This window comes from Manis pentadactyla, chromosome 9, assembly GCF_030020395.1.
Source record: "Manis pentadactyla isolate mManPen7 chromosome 9, mManPen7.hap1, whole genome shotgun sequence".
In the NCBI taxonomy this organism is placed as follows: domain Eukaryota; kingdom Metazoa; phylum Chordata; class Mammalia; order Pholidota; family Manidae; genus Manis; species Manis pentadactyla.
Window position 1 is genome coordinate 86,523,430 of NC_080027.1, and position 12,794 is coordinate 86,536,223.

Consider the following 12,794-nt stretch of genomic DNA (forward strand, 5'->3'; position numbering starts at 1 on the left):
GAAGTTGGTTGGTAGAATTTCAGTCTTTTTTAATTTACTGAGGCTCTTTTTGTGGCCTAGTATGTGGTCTAGTCTGGAAAATGCTCCATGTGCAGTTGAGAAGAATATGTATCCTGCTGTTTTTGGGTGTAGAGTTCTGTAGATGTGTTAGGTCCATCTGTTCTAGTGTGTTGCTCAGTGCTTTGGTGTCCTTACTTATTTTGTCTGGTGGATCTGTCCTTTGGAGCGAGTGGTGTGTTGAAGTCTCCCAGAACGAATGCATTGCATTCTATTTCCTCCTTTAAATATGTTAGTATTTGTTTCACATATGTTGGTGCTCCTGTATTGGGTGCATATATATTTATAATGGTTGTATCCTCTTGTTGGACTGCCCCCTTTATCATTATGTAGTGTCCTTCTTTATCTCTTGTTACTTTCTTTGTTTTGAAGTCTATTTTGTCTGATAGAAGTACTGCAACGCCTGCTTTTTTCTCCCTATTGTTTGCATGAAACTTCTTTTTCCATCCCTTGACTTTTAGTCTGTGGATGTCTTTGGGTTTGAGGTGAATCTCTTATAAGCAGCATATAGATGGGTCTTGCTTTTTTATCCATTCTATTACTCTGTGTCCTTTGATTGGTGTGCTTTATAGATTTTTAATTAAAAAAATATGTATACAATTTCCCTGGGTGGAGAGAGGTTATCAATAGAAGAGGGGCCATATGTGCTGTTCTGGGCCCAGGCTCTGGTACTCCAAGCACCCTGTCCACCCTAGGGCTTCCAGCAGAAGTTCACCTTCCACAGCAAGGAGATTGTGGCTATCAGTTGCTCCTGGTGCAAGCAAGCAGTGAGTGGTGCTCGCCCTGCCCCAACAGGCTATCCCTGGTGCTGTTCTGGGTTGGGGTCCCCAGGTCTCAGCTGGGCTTGGCTCAGCCACACCGCCCACTCTCCCCTAGTACCACAGCAAGGTGTCCTGCTTCATGCTGCAGCAAATCGAGGAGCCGTGCTCTTTGGGGGTCCATGCTGCAGTGGTCATCCCCCCCACTTGGATCCTCCGAGCCCGCAGGCCCCAGGTGAGTCCTGCTTGCACACCCCTAACAGCCCCTACACACTTGGGGTCTGTCGCCACCCCAGCCCACCCACCTTGTCACCAACGCCCCTCTTTCCCTTGCAGAATACCCTCAAGGCAAGCAAGAAGAAAAAGAGAGCATCCTTCAAGAGGAAATCTAGCAAGAAAGGGCTGGAGGTTAGAACTGAGAGTAGACGGGCAGCTAGAGGGCAACAGGAAAGAGAGGCCTGTTTCTTGGAATACTGATGCCGCCAGCTTAGCCTTGGGTGGGTCAGCTCTTGGGCCCCAAGAAGGGTGGGAGGTCAAGTCCCAGTTGCCTCTCTATGACCAGGCCCACCCTGAGGCCTGACTTGTGGGTGACATGTGAGAGCGCACTGCTAAAAAGGGGGGCAGGGTCCATTGGGACAGGAAAGGGCCTTATAGGCTCTCTCTGCCCCCCAAGGAGGGCCGCTGGAGACCCTTTGTCATCAGACCCACTCCGTCTCCCCTCATGAAGCCCCTGCTCGTGTTCGTGAACCCCAAGAGTGGGGGGAACCAGGTATGCACTGAGGGCCCTGGGGGCAGAATGGGGTTGAGCTCCACGCCAGCCCCAGCAGGTGTTCCCAGCTTCTGCCCCATCCCTCTTTCCCAAGGACCCTGAGAAAAATCCAGTATGTCTCCACCTGTTGCCCTCCCTGGGCCTGGTTCCCACAGCCACATCCTTCCCTGCACTTCTCCCCAACTCAGCCCACCCCCCGACTGCCCTCCCTGTCCCTGTTGCCTCCCAATCCCCCACAGGGCGCTAAGATCATCCAGTCCTTCCTCTGGTACCTCAATCCCCGACAAGTCTTTGACCTGAGCCAGGGAGGGCCCAGGGAGGCGTAAGTACTCGCCAGGGCTCTGTGGGGACCATGGCAAGGGCTTGCCTGCCACTCAGGGTACAGCACTTCCCTGTCTTCTGACCCAGGCTAGAGATGTACCGCAAAGTACACAACCTGCGGATCCTGGCATGCGGGGGTGACGGCACGGTGAGTTGTTTGGCCTTCCCCAGGCCTGAGGCCAGGCCCTGCTGGTCTGACCTGGCCTCTTCTGCTCTGCACCCTGCAGGTTGGCTGGATCCTCTCCACTCTGGACCAGCTGCGCTTAAAACCACCGCCGCCTGTTGCCATCCTGCCCCTGGGCACTGGCAATGACTTGGCCCGTACCCTCAACTGGGGTGGGGTAAGAGCCACAGGAAGGTGGGGAACAGAGTGCACTGAGTCATTGGGGAGGCCTGCCCCCAGGAGGAGCTCAGTTCCTGCTGCTTCCCACCAGGGCTATACAGATGAGCCTGTGTCCAAGATCCTCTCCCACGTAGAGGAGGGGAATGTGGTGCAGCTGGACCGCTGGGACCTCCATGCTGAGCCCAACCCCGAGGCAGGGCCTGAAGAGCGTGATGAGGGTGCCACCGACCGGGTAAGTGAGCCAGGGCTCGGGCAGGGCAGTGGGTGCCAGGGGGCCTCTCAGGATTCCCAAGACACCTGGGCTGGGCCTGCTATCCCCTGGGACCTTGGGCAAGCCTCTTCATTTCTGCAGATTCTGGTTTCATCTGTACAATGGGAATAATGGAATGGTACTTACCTCACAAGATAGTTGTTATTCTGCCACTCAGCAAATATTGACTAAATACCTACTACCTGCCAGGCAGCTCCTGCAGAGTATGGCATGTAGAGAAATGAGTGTCAAAGGGGAAGTCAAGCCAGGGAAGAGAATGCTAGCAGAGTGAGAGTACTCTTGTTTTTGGGGCACTTAGAGGAGCCTCATGGGGGAACCGAGAGAACAGAGCCAGAGGTGGGTGGGCAGGCTGGGGAGCAGGCTGGGGCCGAGCTGTCTGGTGGAAAGGCCTCTGAACATGCATGTGTGAGGCTGAGCAGAGCAGAAGGTGTCTGTGAGGCCCAGCCCTCATGCTAATCCCTTGACCTTTTTCCAGCTGCCTCTGGATGTCTTCAACAACTACTTCAGCCTGGGGTTTGATGCCCATGTCACCCTGGAGTTTCATGAGTCTCGAGGTTGGCAACCTTTTGCTAAAGAGGCCTTGGGACGCCAGGGTGGGAGGGACACAGGAGTGTCCCTGAGAGGGTCATGCCCACCAGTAAAAGGCATTTGTTCTCAGCCCTCCTTCCCATCCCCAGCCTGGGAAGCCCCAACAGGCTCAGAATGACTGACTGTCCCCATTTCTTGTTGTCACCCAGAGGCCAACCCAGAGAAGTTCAACAGCCGCTTTCGGAATAAGATGTTCTATGCCGGGGTGAGTCTGGGGTTTGCCAATAACCCATGCCCCCGGTCCTACACCCACCTGTCCCACAGTCATGCTCCCTGCCCACATGTCTGCCAGGCCACAGGACCCATTAGGCAAAGGTGAGGAAAGTCCCTGTTACCAGATGGTGACACTCTGTGTCTCCCACAGACAGCCTTCTCTGATTTCCTGATGGGCAGCTCCAAGGACTTGGCCAAGCACATCCGAGTGGTGGTAAGCAGCTGGGCTGGCAGGCAGAGTGCGTGGGCCCCGCAGGGAGGGAGGCCTTGGCACATACATCCCAGTGCCTTCCCCTGTTCGTGCCTACAGTGTGATGGAACAGACCTGACCCCCAAGATTCAGGACCTGAAACCCCAGTGCATTGTATTCCTGAACATCCCCAGGTAAGTAGGGGAGGGCTCTGGGTGGGCCCTGCCATCTCTGTTCTGTAGGACTGTCCCCTGAAGCCCCTCGTGTTGCCCTCCCCCCAGGTACTGTGCAGGTACCATGCCCTGGGGCCACCCTGGGGAGCACCATGACTTCGAGCCCCAGCGACACGATGATGGCTACCTCGAGGTCATTGGCTTTACCATGACATCCCTGGTAAGTGGGCCAGTATGGGACCTACCTGAAGCCCCTGGCCCTACTTTGCCCCCAGCCGGTTCCCCGTGGAAGGGGAGTTCACTAAACTTGTCTTTGTTGGGCAAGTTGAAAGAGTTCACCCTCACATCCTTTCTCTGACTGGGGTCTCACCCTTCCTTCCTTCTCCATCTGGGGCTTATTCTCACTTTGTTCTCTGGCCAGAGCACCCCTGGAAGGAGCAGAGCTTGGGGGCCCCCATCCCCACTGTGGCCCCTGATCTGAGCCTTCTGTGCCCACAGGCAGCACTGCAGGTGGGTGGGCATGGCGAGCGGCTGACACAGTGCCGCGAGGTTGTGCTCACCACGTCCAAGGCCATCCCTGTGCAGGTGGATGGTGAGCCCTGCAAGCTTGCAGCCTCATGCATTCACATTGCCCTGCGCAACCAGGCCACCATGGTGCAGAAGGCCAAGCGGCGGACAGCTGCCCCTTTGCATAGCGAGTATGTTCCCCCAGCCACCATATGCCCTAGGCCCAAGGCCCAACTCTGTGCCTCTCTTGGTTTCCCCATCTAGAAAGAGGCTAACAGCCCCTCTGCTGCAGGGCAGTTGGGGTTGGTTTGGTACCTGGCTGAGGGCTGGCAGCCTGGGCAGGGCCATTGCCAAGAACCCTTTTATTGTCCCTGCCTGCAGCCAGCAGCCAGTGCCCGAGCAGCTGCAGATCCAGGTGAGCAGAGTCAGCATGCATGACTACGAGGCCCTGCATTATGACAAGGAGCAGCTCAAGGAGGCCTGTGAGTGGCAAGCAGGGCTGGGGGTGGCACTGAGAAGCTCGCAAGTCCCCTAAGTGTAAGGCAGTAAGGATACAGCCAGCAACTGATGGCCTGCTCTGTCCCTCAGCCGTGCCCCTGGGCACTGTGGTGGTCCCAGGAGACAGTGACCTAGAGCTCTGCCGTGTCCACATCGAGAGGCTCCAGCAGGTGAGGGGTGGGGGCTGGGAGCCTGCCTGTGCTGCACCCACTCGCTCCGGGTTCTGTTCTCTCCAAGGCCTGGCTTGGACTTCTCAACAGGAGCCCGAAGGTGCTGGAGCCAAGTCCCTGACTTGCCAGAAACTGTCCCCAAAGTGGTGCTTCCTAGATGGTGAGTATCCCTCAAGGGCCAGCTGCTGGCAGTCCCAGGCTGTGTCCTGACTCCTCTCTAGGGGATCCTGGTTGGGGCAGCAGAAGACTTGGGCTTGGACAAGGGCCTCTCCATCCTCGGCCAACTAACTGTCTCCCCACAGCCACCACTGCCAGCCGCTTCTACAGGATCGACCGGGCCCAGGTGATTACTCACAGTCCTGCTCCACCAACAGCTGGTGACCCAGTGTCACCTCTCCTGTTAGCCTGCCCTCCACAGACACCTCCATGGCTCACCCCATCCTCCTTTTGCACAGTACATTCACGCTTGTTCATGTCCATGTCCCTGCACTCCAGGCTAGGGTACCAACAGGAAAAGAGAGTTGGTGTCCCCGAAAAGGCTTGCCAGATGGTTGGGAGGGCCTCAGAGCACAAGGGTCAGGTCATCTGGGTAAAGGCTTAGCAATGGGAAGGGGCTGGCAAGCTGGCAGGCCCCAAATCCAGAGGCTAGAGTTGGCTTGGGTGGTGGGAAGGGAGAGGAAGTAAGTGGGGAGGTGAGGGACTGGCAGGACTACCTGCCTGGCTGCCTCCTTTGGTATTCATGTGCATAGCAGAGCCTTCCCCAGGTGTCTGGCCTTGCTGTCCCTTCACCCCACCATCAGCTACCCTGGAAGGCCATGACCCTCAGCCCTGAGCTCCTGTCCCTGACCGCCCCATCCACAGGAACACCTCAACTATGTGACTGAGATCGCACAGGACGAGATTTATATCCTGGACCCTGAGCTGCTGGGGGCATCGGCCCGGCCTGACCTTCCAACCCCCATCTCCCCTCTCCCCACCTCACCCTGCTCACCCACGTCCCGGTGAGTCCTGAGTCTCCTCTAGTCTCTAAATCCTACCTGTGAGCTGGCAGTTCCTGAAGTCCTGCCTTTAGCACGGCCTGCCTGCACACAGCCAGGTTCAGCTAGCAGCCCACTGGGTCCTGACTGGCCCCTCCCCTGCTGGTTGATTGGCAGCAAACTGAACCTGGCCAAACCCAGCTAAGGAGCCCTCTGCCTGCTCCGGAAGTGGCATCACCATCTGCCCTGGTGCGGTAGCCCAAGACCTGGGTTCCCTCCCTAACTTCTCTCCTCCCACCCCTAGACCTTTCCCTGTAAGTCCTGTCTGCTCTCCCCCAATGTCTAAGCACACCCTGTCCAAGCTGCCATGCCCCTGGTCTCCAGCTCTCACACTTCCCAACTTAGAACCTCCTCTCCCAGCACCCAGGTACCCGGTCATTTCATTTCAAGTCATTTAATCACCGGAAGCCTGAGTCTGGCTGTCTCTGACCTCCCCCAGCACTCTCCCCTCCATCACTACAGCCCAGGCCTTCTCACCTCTTGGTTCTTTGAGGACTAGTTTGCCCACCTCTGCACTTGTCCTTGCTGCCTCCAACACTCTTGCCTTGTTCTGCACAGAGCTGCCCCTTCCATCCAAACTTCAGCTTGGGTGTCCTCCAAGAAGTCTTCCTGAGAACTCCTCAAGTTGCTGTTCAGTCACACTGCCCTGTCTTGTATTCTCTATAACACCTCCTGCTCTCTCAGAATACTTTACTTGCTGTGCCCCTGACTAGAATAGAAGCTCCGTGAGAGCCAGCTCTCCACCTCTCTTTTCACTGCTGTACTGCCAGTGTCTAGAACACTTGCCACGTAGGAGCCACTCAATAAACTGTTGAAAGAATGAATGGCACTGGTGGGGGGGGGCCCGGGGAGGGTAACAAGCTGGCTGTAGCTGTGTCATATCTCATCCTGCTCTGTTTGCAGGTCACTGCCAGGAGATGCTACACCCCCTAAAGGTGAGGCCTCTGGGGGCCCCTCCTTTCTCCCTGGTTATAGGAATGAGGCTCGTTGGGGTGGGGAGAGCCCACACACAGCCCTGGGCAAACATGACTATCGAGGTCCATGTGGTCACCTCGAACCCAGTCCTCAGCACATGTGCCCCAGCAGGCCTGCTTCTTGGCACAGCAGTGCACCGTGTGCATGGGCCTGGGCGCCACAAGCCCAGGCTGCAGCCCCACAGCATAATGGCAGGTGTTCTGTGCAGGTGAAGAGCTGATTGAGGCCGCCCAGAGGAACGACTTCTGCAAGGTACTGGCGCCAAGGTTTGCAGCTTCCCCTTGGGGCCCCTCAGGCGCTGGGGAGTGGGGCCTCTGGGGCCTGTTAACACGCCATCATCTGTTGTCTTCTGGCTCTTTGGGGTCTCCATGGTCATTGTCACATTCTGCCGTGCCTCTCTCCAGCTCAGTGTCCCTTACCTGGAGCTTCCTAGCTCAGTCTGCCTGTCCCTAGTGCTCATAAAGGAGTGAATCTTAAGAGAAACCACAGGCTCCAGGGCTTGGTTGTGTGCTCCTGGGGTGAGAGTAGCCCATTGTCTCTCCCCTACACTCCAGAAAGACCCCCAGAGGCCCCTAGGGAGCAATGTGCAGGAGCACCCTAGTGTCAGGCCTGTGGCCTGTGTGAGTTTGGGGGATTTCTGGAGCTGGAAGGAGGGTGGCCCTGAAGAGCCCTCCTGCCTGCCTCCTGCCCTCAGCTCCAGGAGCTGCATGGAGCTGGGGGTGACCTCATGCACCGAGACGAGAGAAACCGCACACTCCTGCACCACGCTGTCAGCACAGGCAGCAAAGAAGTGGTCCGCTACCTGCTGGACCACGGTGAGCTGGACCACCAGGGCCCCTCAAGCCAGCACCATGGCGGGAAAGGGGCCAAGCTGCCAGGCCTTTCTGACCTCCCCATCCCCTCTCCTTCAGCCCCGCCAGAGATCCTTGATGCTGTGGAGGAAAAGTGAGTATCTGGGCAGTATAGGGCCCTGGTTTCCCTGGAAACAGCCTGTCTCCATCTTGCACCTCCCATTTGGTCTTAGCCATTCCACAGCTCCCAGCATGGGGGAAGATGGGGCCCAGGAGAACCAGAGCCCAAAAACCCTTCCTGGCCAAAATAACTGTCCTCAGGGCCACACCCCTGGTCCCAGGCCCTCAAACTTCCAGCCCTTTCTGAAGGTCCTCGGGAGGGCTCAGAGGACTGGATGAGGTCCACAGCCAGCCTGTTTCCCCAGTGGGGAGACCTGTCTGCACCAGGCTGCAGCTCTGGGCCAGCGAACCATCTGCCACTACATTGTGGAGGCTGGAGCCTCTCTTATGAAGACAGACCAGCAGGTAAGCAGACTAGCAGGGCGGGCAGGGAGCCCACGGAGATGCAGACTGACTTTTTCCCAAACTTGGGCCCTTGTGACAGGAGAACCTGGGGTTGGGGGTGGGGGGCACCTCTGTGGATTTGAAGCTGTTCTATAACCAGCACAGTCCAGACCCTGAGAAACCTGAGCCAGTAGGTTGGCTACCTACTGGTGAGGCCTTTCTGCCCCCATAACAGCCAGGCTGGTCAGGCCTTCCTGCCCTTTCCTAAGCCTGTTGAGGCCAACAGGTCCCTGAGCTGATGGAGCACCCCCTCATTCAGGGCGACACTCCCCGGCAGCGGGCTGAGAAAGCTCAGGACACTGAGCTGGCCGCCTACCTGGAGAACCGGCAGCACTACCAGATGGTCCATCGGGAGGACCAGGAGACAGCTGTGTAGCTGAGGGACGGGGCCAGCCAGAGGGGCCCCTCCACCCCACCTCACTGCCACATTCCAGTCGGACTGGCCACGGGAGGACCCATGCTCCAGGGAAGGAGCCCCGTGCTGGGGGTACTCAGCTGTCCCCCGGAGCTCCCAGCTGACGCAGAGGCTCACAGAGGAAAAGGAAAACTGGACTGGGCTGGACAGGCCTGTGGGGGCCTGGAGCTTAGGCCCCAGAGGGGAGGGCAGAGGGGTTTGAGGCCCTATCAGGGAGCCTTCAGGAAGGCTTTTAGGGCCTTAAGGGGCCCCAGTGTGAGGCTCCTGGGAGCTCAGGCCCCCTCTCCTGTTCTGATCCCACCCTCCCCAGGTTTTCTCCCAGAAAGCAGGAGCCTGCTGCGTTTACCTGCTCTCTGTCCCACTTGGCACATACCTGTGACCCTCCCCATGTACCCAGTCATTTCATCACGGACTGTGGCCTGGGGGCTGGGGAGGGGCTCTCGTGGTGACATGTTTACAGCTGGGTGTGACTCAGTAAAGTGGATTTTTTTCCTTTCTACCTTCCTTTTTTTGTGGGGGAGGTCTTAACAGAAGCTTCAGGGACTGCCGAGTTATCCTGAGGGTGGGAATACTGTACATCATCGACCCAGACCCTTTTCTGTGGCGGGTGACGGGTGTGTCAGGGCCTGCGCGGGACCTGACCTCCGCCTGGCTGTCTAACTCCGTGGCTGAGGGAGGAGCCGATTTCCTCCAGCTTCCCGCTTCCCGCAGGGAAGATAACAATGAAAGTGAAAGAGAGGTGGGGCGGGGGTTTTGGCCCAGGTTCTTTGCCCTTTTAACCAGTACCCTTGGCTAAGCCTCCTCCTTAACCAGGCCTCAGTGGATTTCTCTGTTTAGGGGATCGGGTGAGGTGATCCTCCGAAGCTCCAGGGTCAGGAGGGGTGGGCATCTGCAGCCGCCGCTGTGGCCGGGTCTGGAACTTCTCAGACGGCTATTCTCAACTCCAAGTGCTACCAGATCCGCCCTGCGGCCTCCTCCCCCAGCTCTCCCCCCTCCGCGGCCTCAAACCTGGGCTCCACAACAGGCGCCGCGCCCTCCGAGCGCATGCTTGACCCATGCGCTTTCTCCCGTGTTCCGTCCCAGGTTCCCCCAACACTGGCAAAACATTTCCCGCGCAGTTGGTTAAGCACCCGAGGTGGGGGCTGGCGCTCCTTGCCCAGCGCATAAGGCAGAGTAGGCCCAGGAGGCGGAGCCGGGCCTCAACGGGGTTAACCAGTGCATCAGGGGACAGCCGCACACAGGCGCCCGGACCTGTGACACACCCGGGCCTCCGTGCTCCCTCTGGCCTCCATCTAAGTGCCCGCCGCGGGCAAGGGAGGTTGGAGTCCATCGAAGGAAGGATAGGCGAGGGGGGCGGAGCGGCGCGGAAAGCTGGGACTGAGGCCAGAGATTATCAAAGCAGGACGGGGGCCTGGGGCCGGGAGACCCCAGGTTGGAAGATAGGGCCCAGGAGAGCCCAGCGTCAGGAAGAGCAGCACGGGAGGGGTGAGGTGAGGGTGCAGGGATGTGAAGCCGGGGCAGAAGCGGTGGGGGCGCTGGGCGGGAGCGGAGGCGGGGACGCCGGGGTGGGGGCGGGGCGGGTCCAGCCTCGGTGGTGGGGGGGGGTAGGTGGAGGCCCATGTGACCGGCTCAGACCGGTTCTGGAGACAAAAGGGGCCGCAGCGGCCGGAGTGGGTCTAGCCCGGCGCGGGAGGGAGCTAAGCAAGTGCGGGTAGCGAGCGAGTGAGCGCCCGGGGCTCCGGGAGCCGCGCAGCGGCCTCGCCTCCTAGCCGGTTCGGCTACGGCCGACCTGGGGGCTGGGGGCTGGGGGTGGGGTATGAGTTGCGTCTTGGGCTCCAGGCGTCCCCCAGGGAAACGCCCCCCGGCTTTTCCGGCTAGAGGCAAGGGGTCGATCCCGCAAATACTTCCGCCGTCGCCCCCTTAGCAGCCCGATCCTTTGGGCCTGAAAAAGGTGGGGAGGTCCACGCTTGCGATCCCCCGTGGGGAAAGGCACTCTCACCCATGGGCGGGGGACTCTGACCCGCGTTCTCCCCGCAGGATGCAGTACCGAGCCTTCCTCCTCCTCGCCCTCGTCACCTTGGTGGCTCTCACCTCAGCGGTGGCCAAAAAAAAAGGTGATACGGCATGTGGGAGGTTGAAAGAGGGCTGGAGACGGGCAGGTGAGACCAGCACTCTCGTGGCTGGCTACCTGGGTTCGGGGGCCTTGACCCCACGGGGGGTCACCGAGTGAATCTCTCCGTGTCCCGGGTCCTGAGCTCTGTCCTCGTGCGTTGTAGACAAAGTGAAGAAGGGCGGCCCCGCAAGTGAGTGCGCGGAGTGGACCTGGGGGCCCTGCACCCCCAGCAGCAAGGACTGCGGTGGGGGCTTCCGCGAGGGTGCCTGCGGGACCCAGACTCAGCGCATCCGGTGTAAGGTGCCCTGCAACTGGAAAAAGGAGTTTGGAGGTGAGGTGGGGCACAGGCGGAGGGCAGGAAAGAGGGGCTCGGCCTCACTGAAACCTGGGCAGAACTGTAGAGGGAGGCCGCTGGCTGCCCAGCTCTGACCCTGGGCACTCTCCCGCCAGCCGACTGCAAGTACAAGTTTGAGAGCTGGGGGGCCTGTGATGGTGGCACCGGCACCAAAGTCCGCCAAGGCACCCTGAAGAAAGCGCGGTACAATGCCCAGTGCCAGGAGACCATCCGTGTGACCAAGCCGTGCACCCCCAAGACCAAAGCCAAGGCCAAAGGTTAGCAGAGCTGGGGGCGGCATCACAGAGGGCTACCCCACCTGTGAAGCGAATGGCTAAGTCTGAAGTTCTGGGCCCTAGCGAGTGACTTGACATCTCTGTGTGGGGTTTCTTCTGGAGAAATACCTTAGATGGGCCGTAGTGAGTGCAGCCCAGTGAAACTGCTCAAGAGATACAAATCCTTCTGGCCGAACTAAGGGCAAACTCACACTGTTCTGGAGCATTTTGCTTAGGATCCAGGAAAACTGTCCTGGAAGGTCCAGCTTTGTCACCTCTCCAGCTAGAGAAACCATTTGGTCATCTCGGCCTTTCTAGTACTAGAAGCACTTCACAGTCTGTGCTTCCTCTGTCCCTTAGCCCATTCCTGACTCACAGCAGACCTGAGAGGCCAACAGGGCAAAGGTGAATCGGCCTCCTTCTCAGGTGAGGAGGCAGTGGCTGTCTTCCAGGGCTGCAGGGACCAGGGATGGGACCGGGAACCTGGAGGTTTCCTGATCCCCAGCAAAGGTGGATGGGGGCCAGGCCAGCAGCATCATGGCTGCCCTACCCCCACGGGTTGCCCGTTAGCTGATCAGGAGCCACTAGGGAGCAGGATTTTCTTTTCCCTGATATGTATGTGTAGGGGGTCTCTACTAGGTCCTCTGAAGTCTGCTAACATGCCATTTGTTCCTTGTTTTACAGCCAAGAAAGGGAAGGGGAAGGACTAGCAGCCAGGCCTGGTTGCCGAGGAGCCCCTGGCCCACACCTTCTCTCTCACAGGCTCAAGGTAGAGCCTGTCAGTGCCTTTTGTCGACTTGTTAGCTTTATCAGTCATGCCTGCTTCTTCCCTTCCACTCCCCCACCCACCCCCAAGTGCCCATACTGGGGAGGAACAGGGATTCTGGCCAGCTTGATCCTCCTCCCCCAAAGAGATTTGATTCCCTACACCCACTTTTGTTCTTCCCCACAATGATGCCATTTCTAAGAAACTAATTTTAAAAACCATTGTTTTTTTTTCCTCAATAAAAGCTTTCCTTTTAATGTATAAAAGCCCCTTCCCAGGAAGTTTGCTGTGTTGATTTGTTAGGGGTGGGACAAAGGCTGTTGGGAAATGGGGCTTTCAGGGGGTTGGGGGTTTGGCAATGAGTGCTTGCCAGAGCTCACGGAAAAAGCAGAACAATTATAAATAGGCCCCCTGCTGAAAGGGCGCTCCCATCAAGTCCCCTAAGCCTTTCAGTCTCCGGGGCTACACCAGGGCTGGGGGAGGGAACTCAGAAGACACTAGGTCAAAGGTCTAGGTCCCACCCACTGCCAGTCAGGAAGGTTCTATCCACTGGTAGAACAGAGTGTCTGCTGGCCTGCCTCACCGCCCTGTCCCCATTGTCACTGAAGCCTGTTTGTCTAGTCTGCAGACCTCCCTCACGCTGCAGAAGCCAGCCAGGAACACTGC

The 12,794-nt window shown here is 58.3% G+C and overlaps 2 protein-coding genes across 31 annotated transcripts in view; both read left to right on the forward strand.

Annotated features, from left to right (window-relative positions):
- Positions 1-9,137, forward strand: part of DGKZ (diacylglycerol kinase zeta) — a 43,555-nt gene extending 34,418 nt beyond the window's left edge. For 10 of the 23 annotated variants that reach the window (XM_036891615.2, XM_057507591.1, XM_057507596.1 and 7 more), the window contains 24 exons: positions 753-824; positions 934-1,050; positions 1,152-1,223; positions 1,489-1,584; positions 1,824-1,906; positions 1,993-2,053; positions 2,133-2,246; positions 2,340-2,480; positions 2,995-3,073; positions 3,257-3,312; positions 3,472-3,534; positions 3,631-3,704; positions 3,792-3,903; positions 4,182-4,381; positions 4,572-4,672; positions 4,779-5,018; positions 5,161-5,201; positions 5,720-5,859; positions 6,799-6,830; positions 7,079-7,122; positions 7,565-7,685; positions 7,782-7,815; positions 8,087-8,186; positions 8,485-9,137. In XM_036891615.2, coding sequence (XP_036747510.2) covers positions 753-824; positions 934-1,050; positions 1,152-1,223; positions 1,489-1,584; positions 1,824-1,906; positions 1,993-2,053; positions 2,133-2,246; positions 2,340-2,480; positions 2,995-3,073; positions 3,257-3,312; positions 3,472-3,534; positions 3,631-3,704; positions 3,792-3,903; positions 4,182-4,381; positions 4,572-4,672; positions 4,779-5,018; positions 5,161-5,201; positions 5,720-5,859; positions 6,799-6,830; positions 7,079-7,122; positions 7,565-7,685; positions 7,782-7,815; positions 8,087-8,186; positions 8,485-8,601 — 2,310 coding nt within the window. In that variant the 3' untranslated portion in view covers positions 8,602-9,137. The other 13 variants (XM_057507592.1, XM_036891620.2, XM_036891623.2 and 10 more) reach the window with 6 other exon arrangements.
- A 543-nt stretch (positions 9,138-9,680) lies between these two features.
- Positions 9,681-12,409, forward strand: MDK (midkine). Of its 8 annotated transcripts, none has more exons than XM_057507623.1 (5): positions 9,681-10,125; positions 10,678-10,753; positions 10,915-11,084; positions 11,204-11,365; positions 12,047-12,409. In XM_057507623.1, the coding sequence occupies exons 1-5, from the start codon at positions 9,696-9,698 to the stop codon at positions 12,070-12,072; spliced, it is 864 nt and encodes a 287-aa protein (XP_057363606.1). In that variant the 5' UTR covers positions 9,681-9,695; the 3' UTR covers positions 12,073-12,409. The 8 variants fall into 8 exon arrangements, with proteins under 8 accessions (XP_057363606.1, XP_036747521.1, XP_057363607.1 ...); XM_036891626.2 differs by having other exon boundaries at positions 9,958-10,071; positions 10,678-10,754; positions 10,917-11,084; XM_057507624.1 differs by having other exon boundaries at positions 9,999-10,130; positions 10,678-10,754; positions 10,917-11,084.
- Positions 12,410-12,794: the final 385 nt, after the last annotated feature.

Bases quoted from the DNA above. Each gene is read 5' to 3' on its own strand.
- MDK (XM_057507623.1), top strand. From the start codon at position 9,696: ATGCGCTTTCTCCCGTGTTCCGTCCCAGGTTCCCCCAACACTGGCAAA. The intron at 11,085-11,203 runs GTGAGGTGGGGC...CTCTCCCGCCAG, and splicing joins CTGGAAAAAGGAGTTTGGAG to CCGACTGCAAGTACAAGTTT. The intron at 11,366-12,046 runs GTTAGCAGAGCT...CTTGTTTTACAG, and splicing joins GACCAAAGCCAAGGCCAAAG to CCAAGAAAGGGAAGGGGAAG.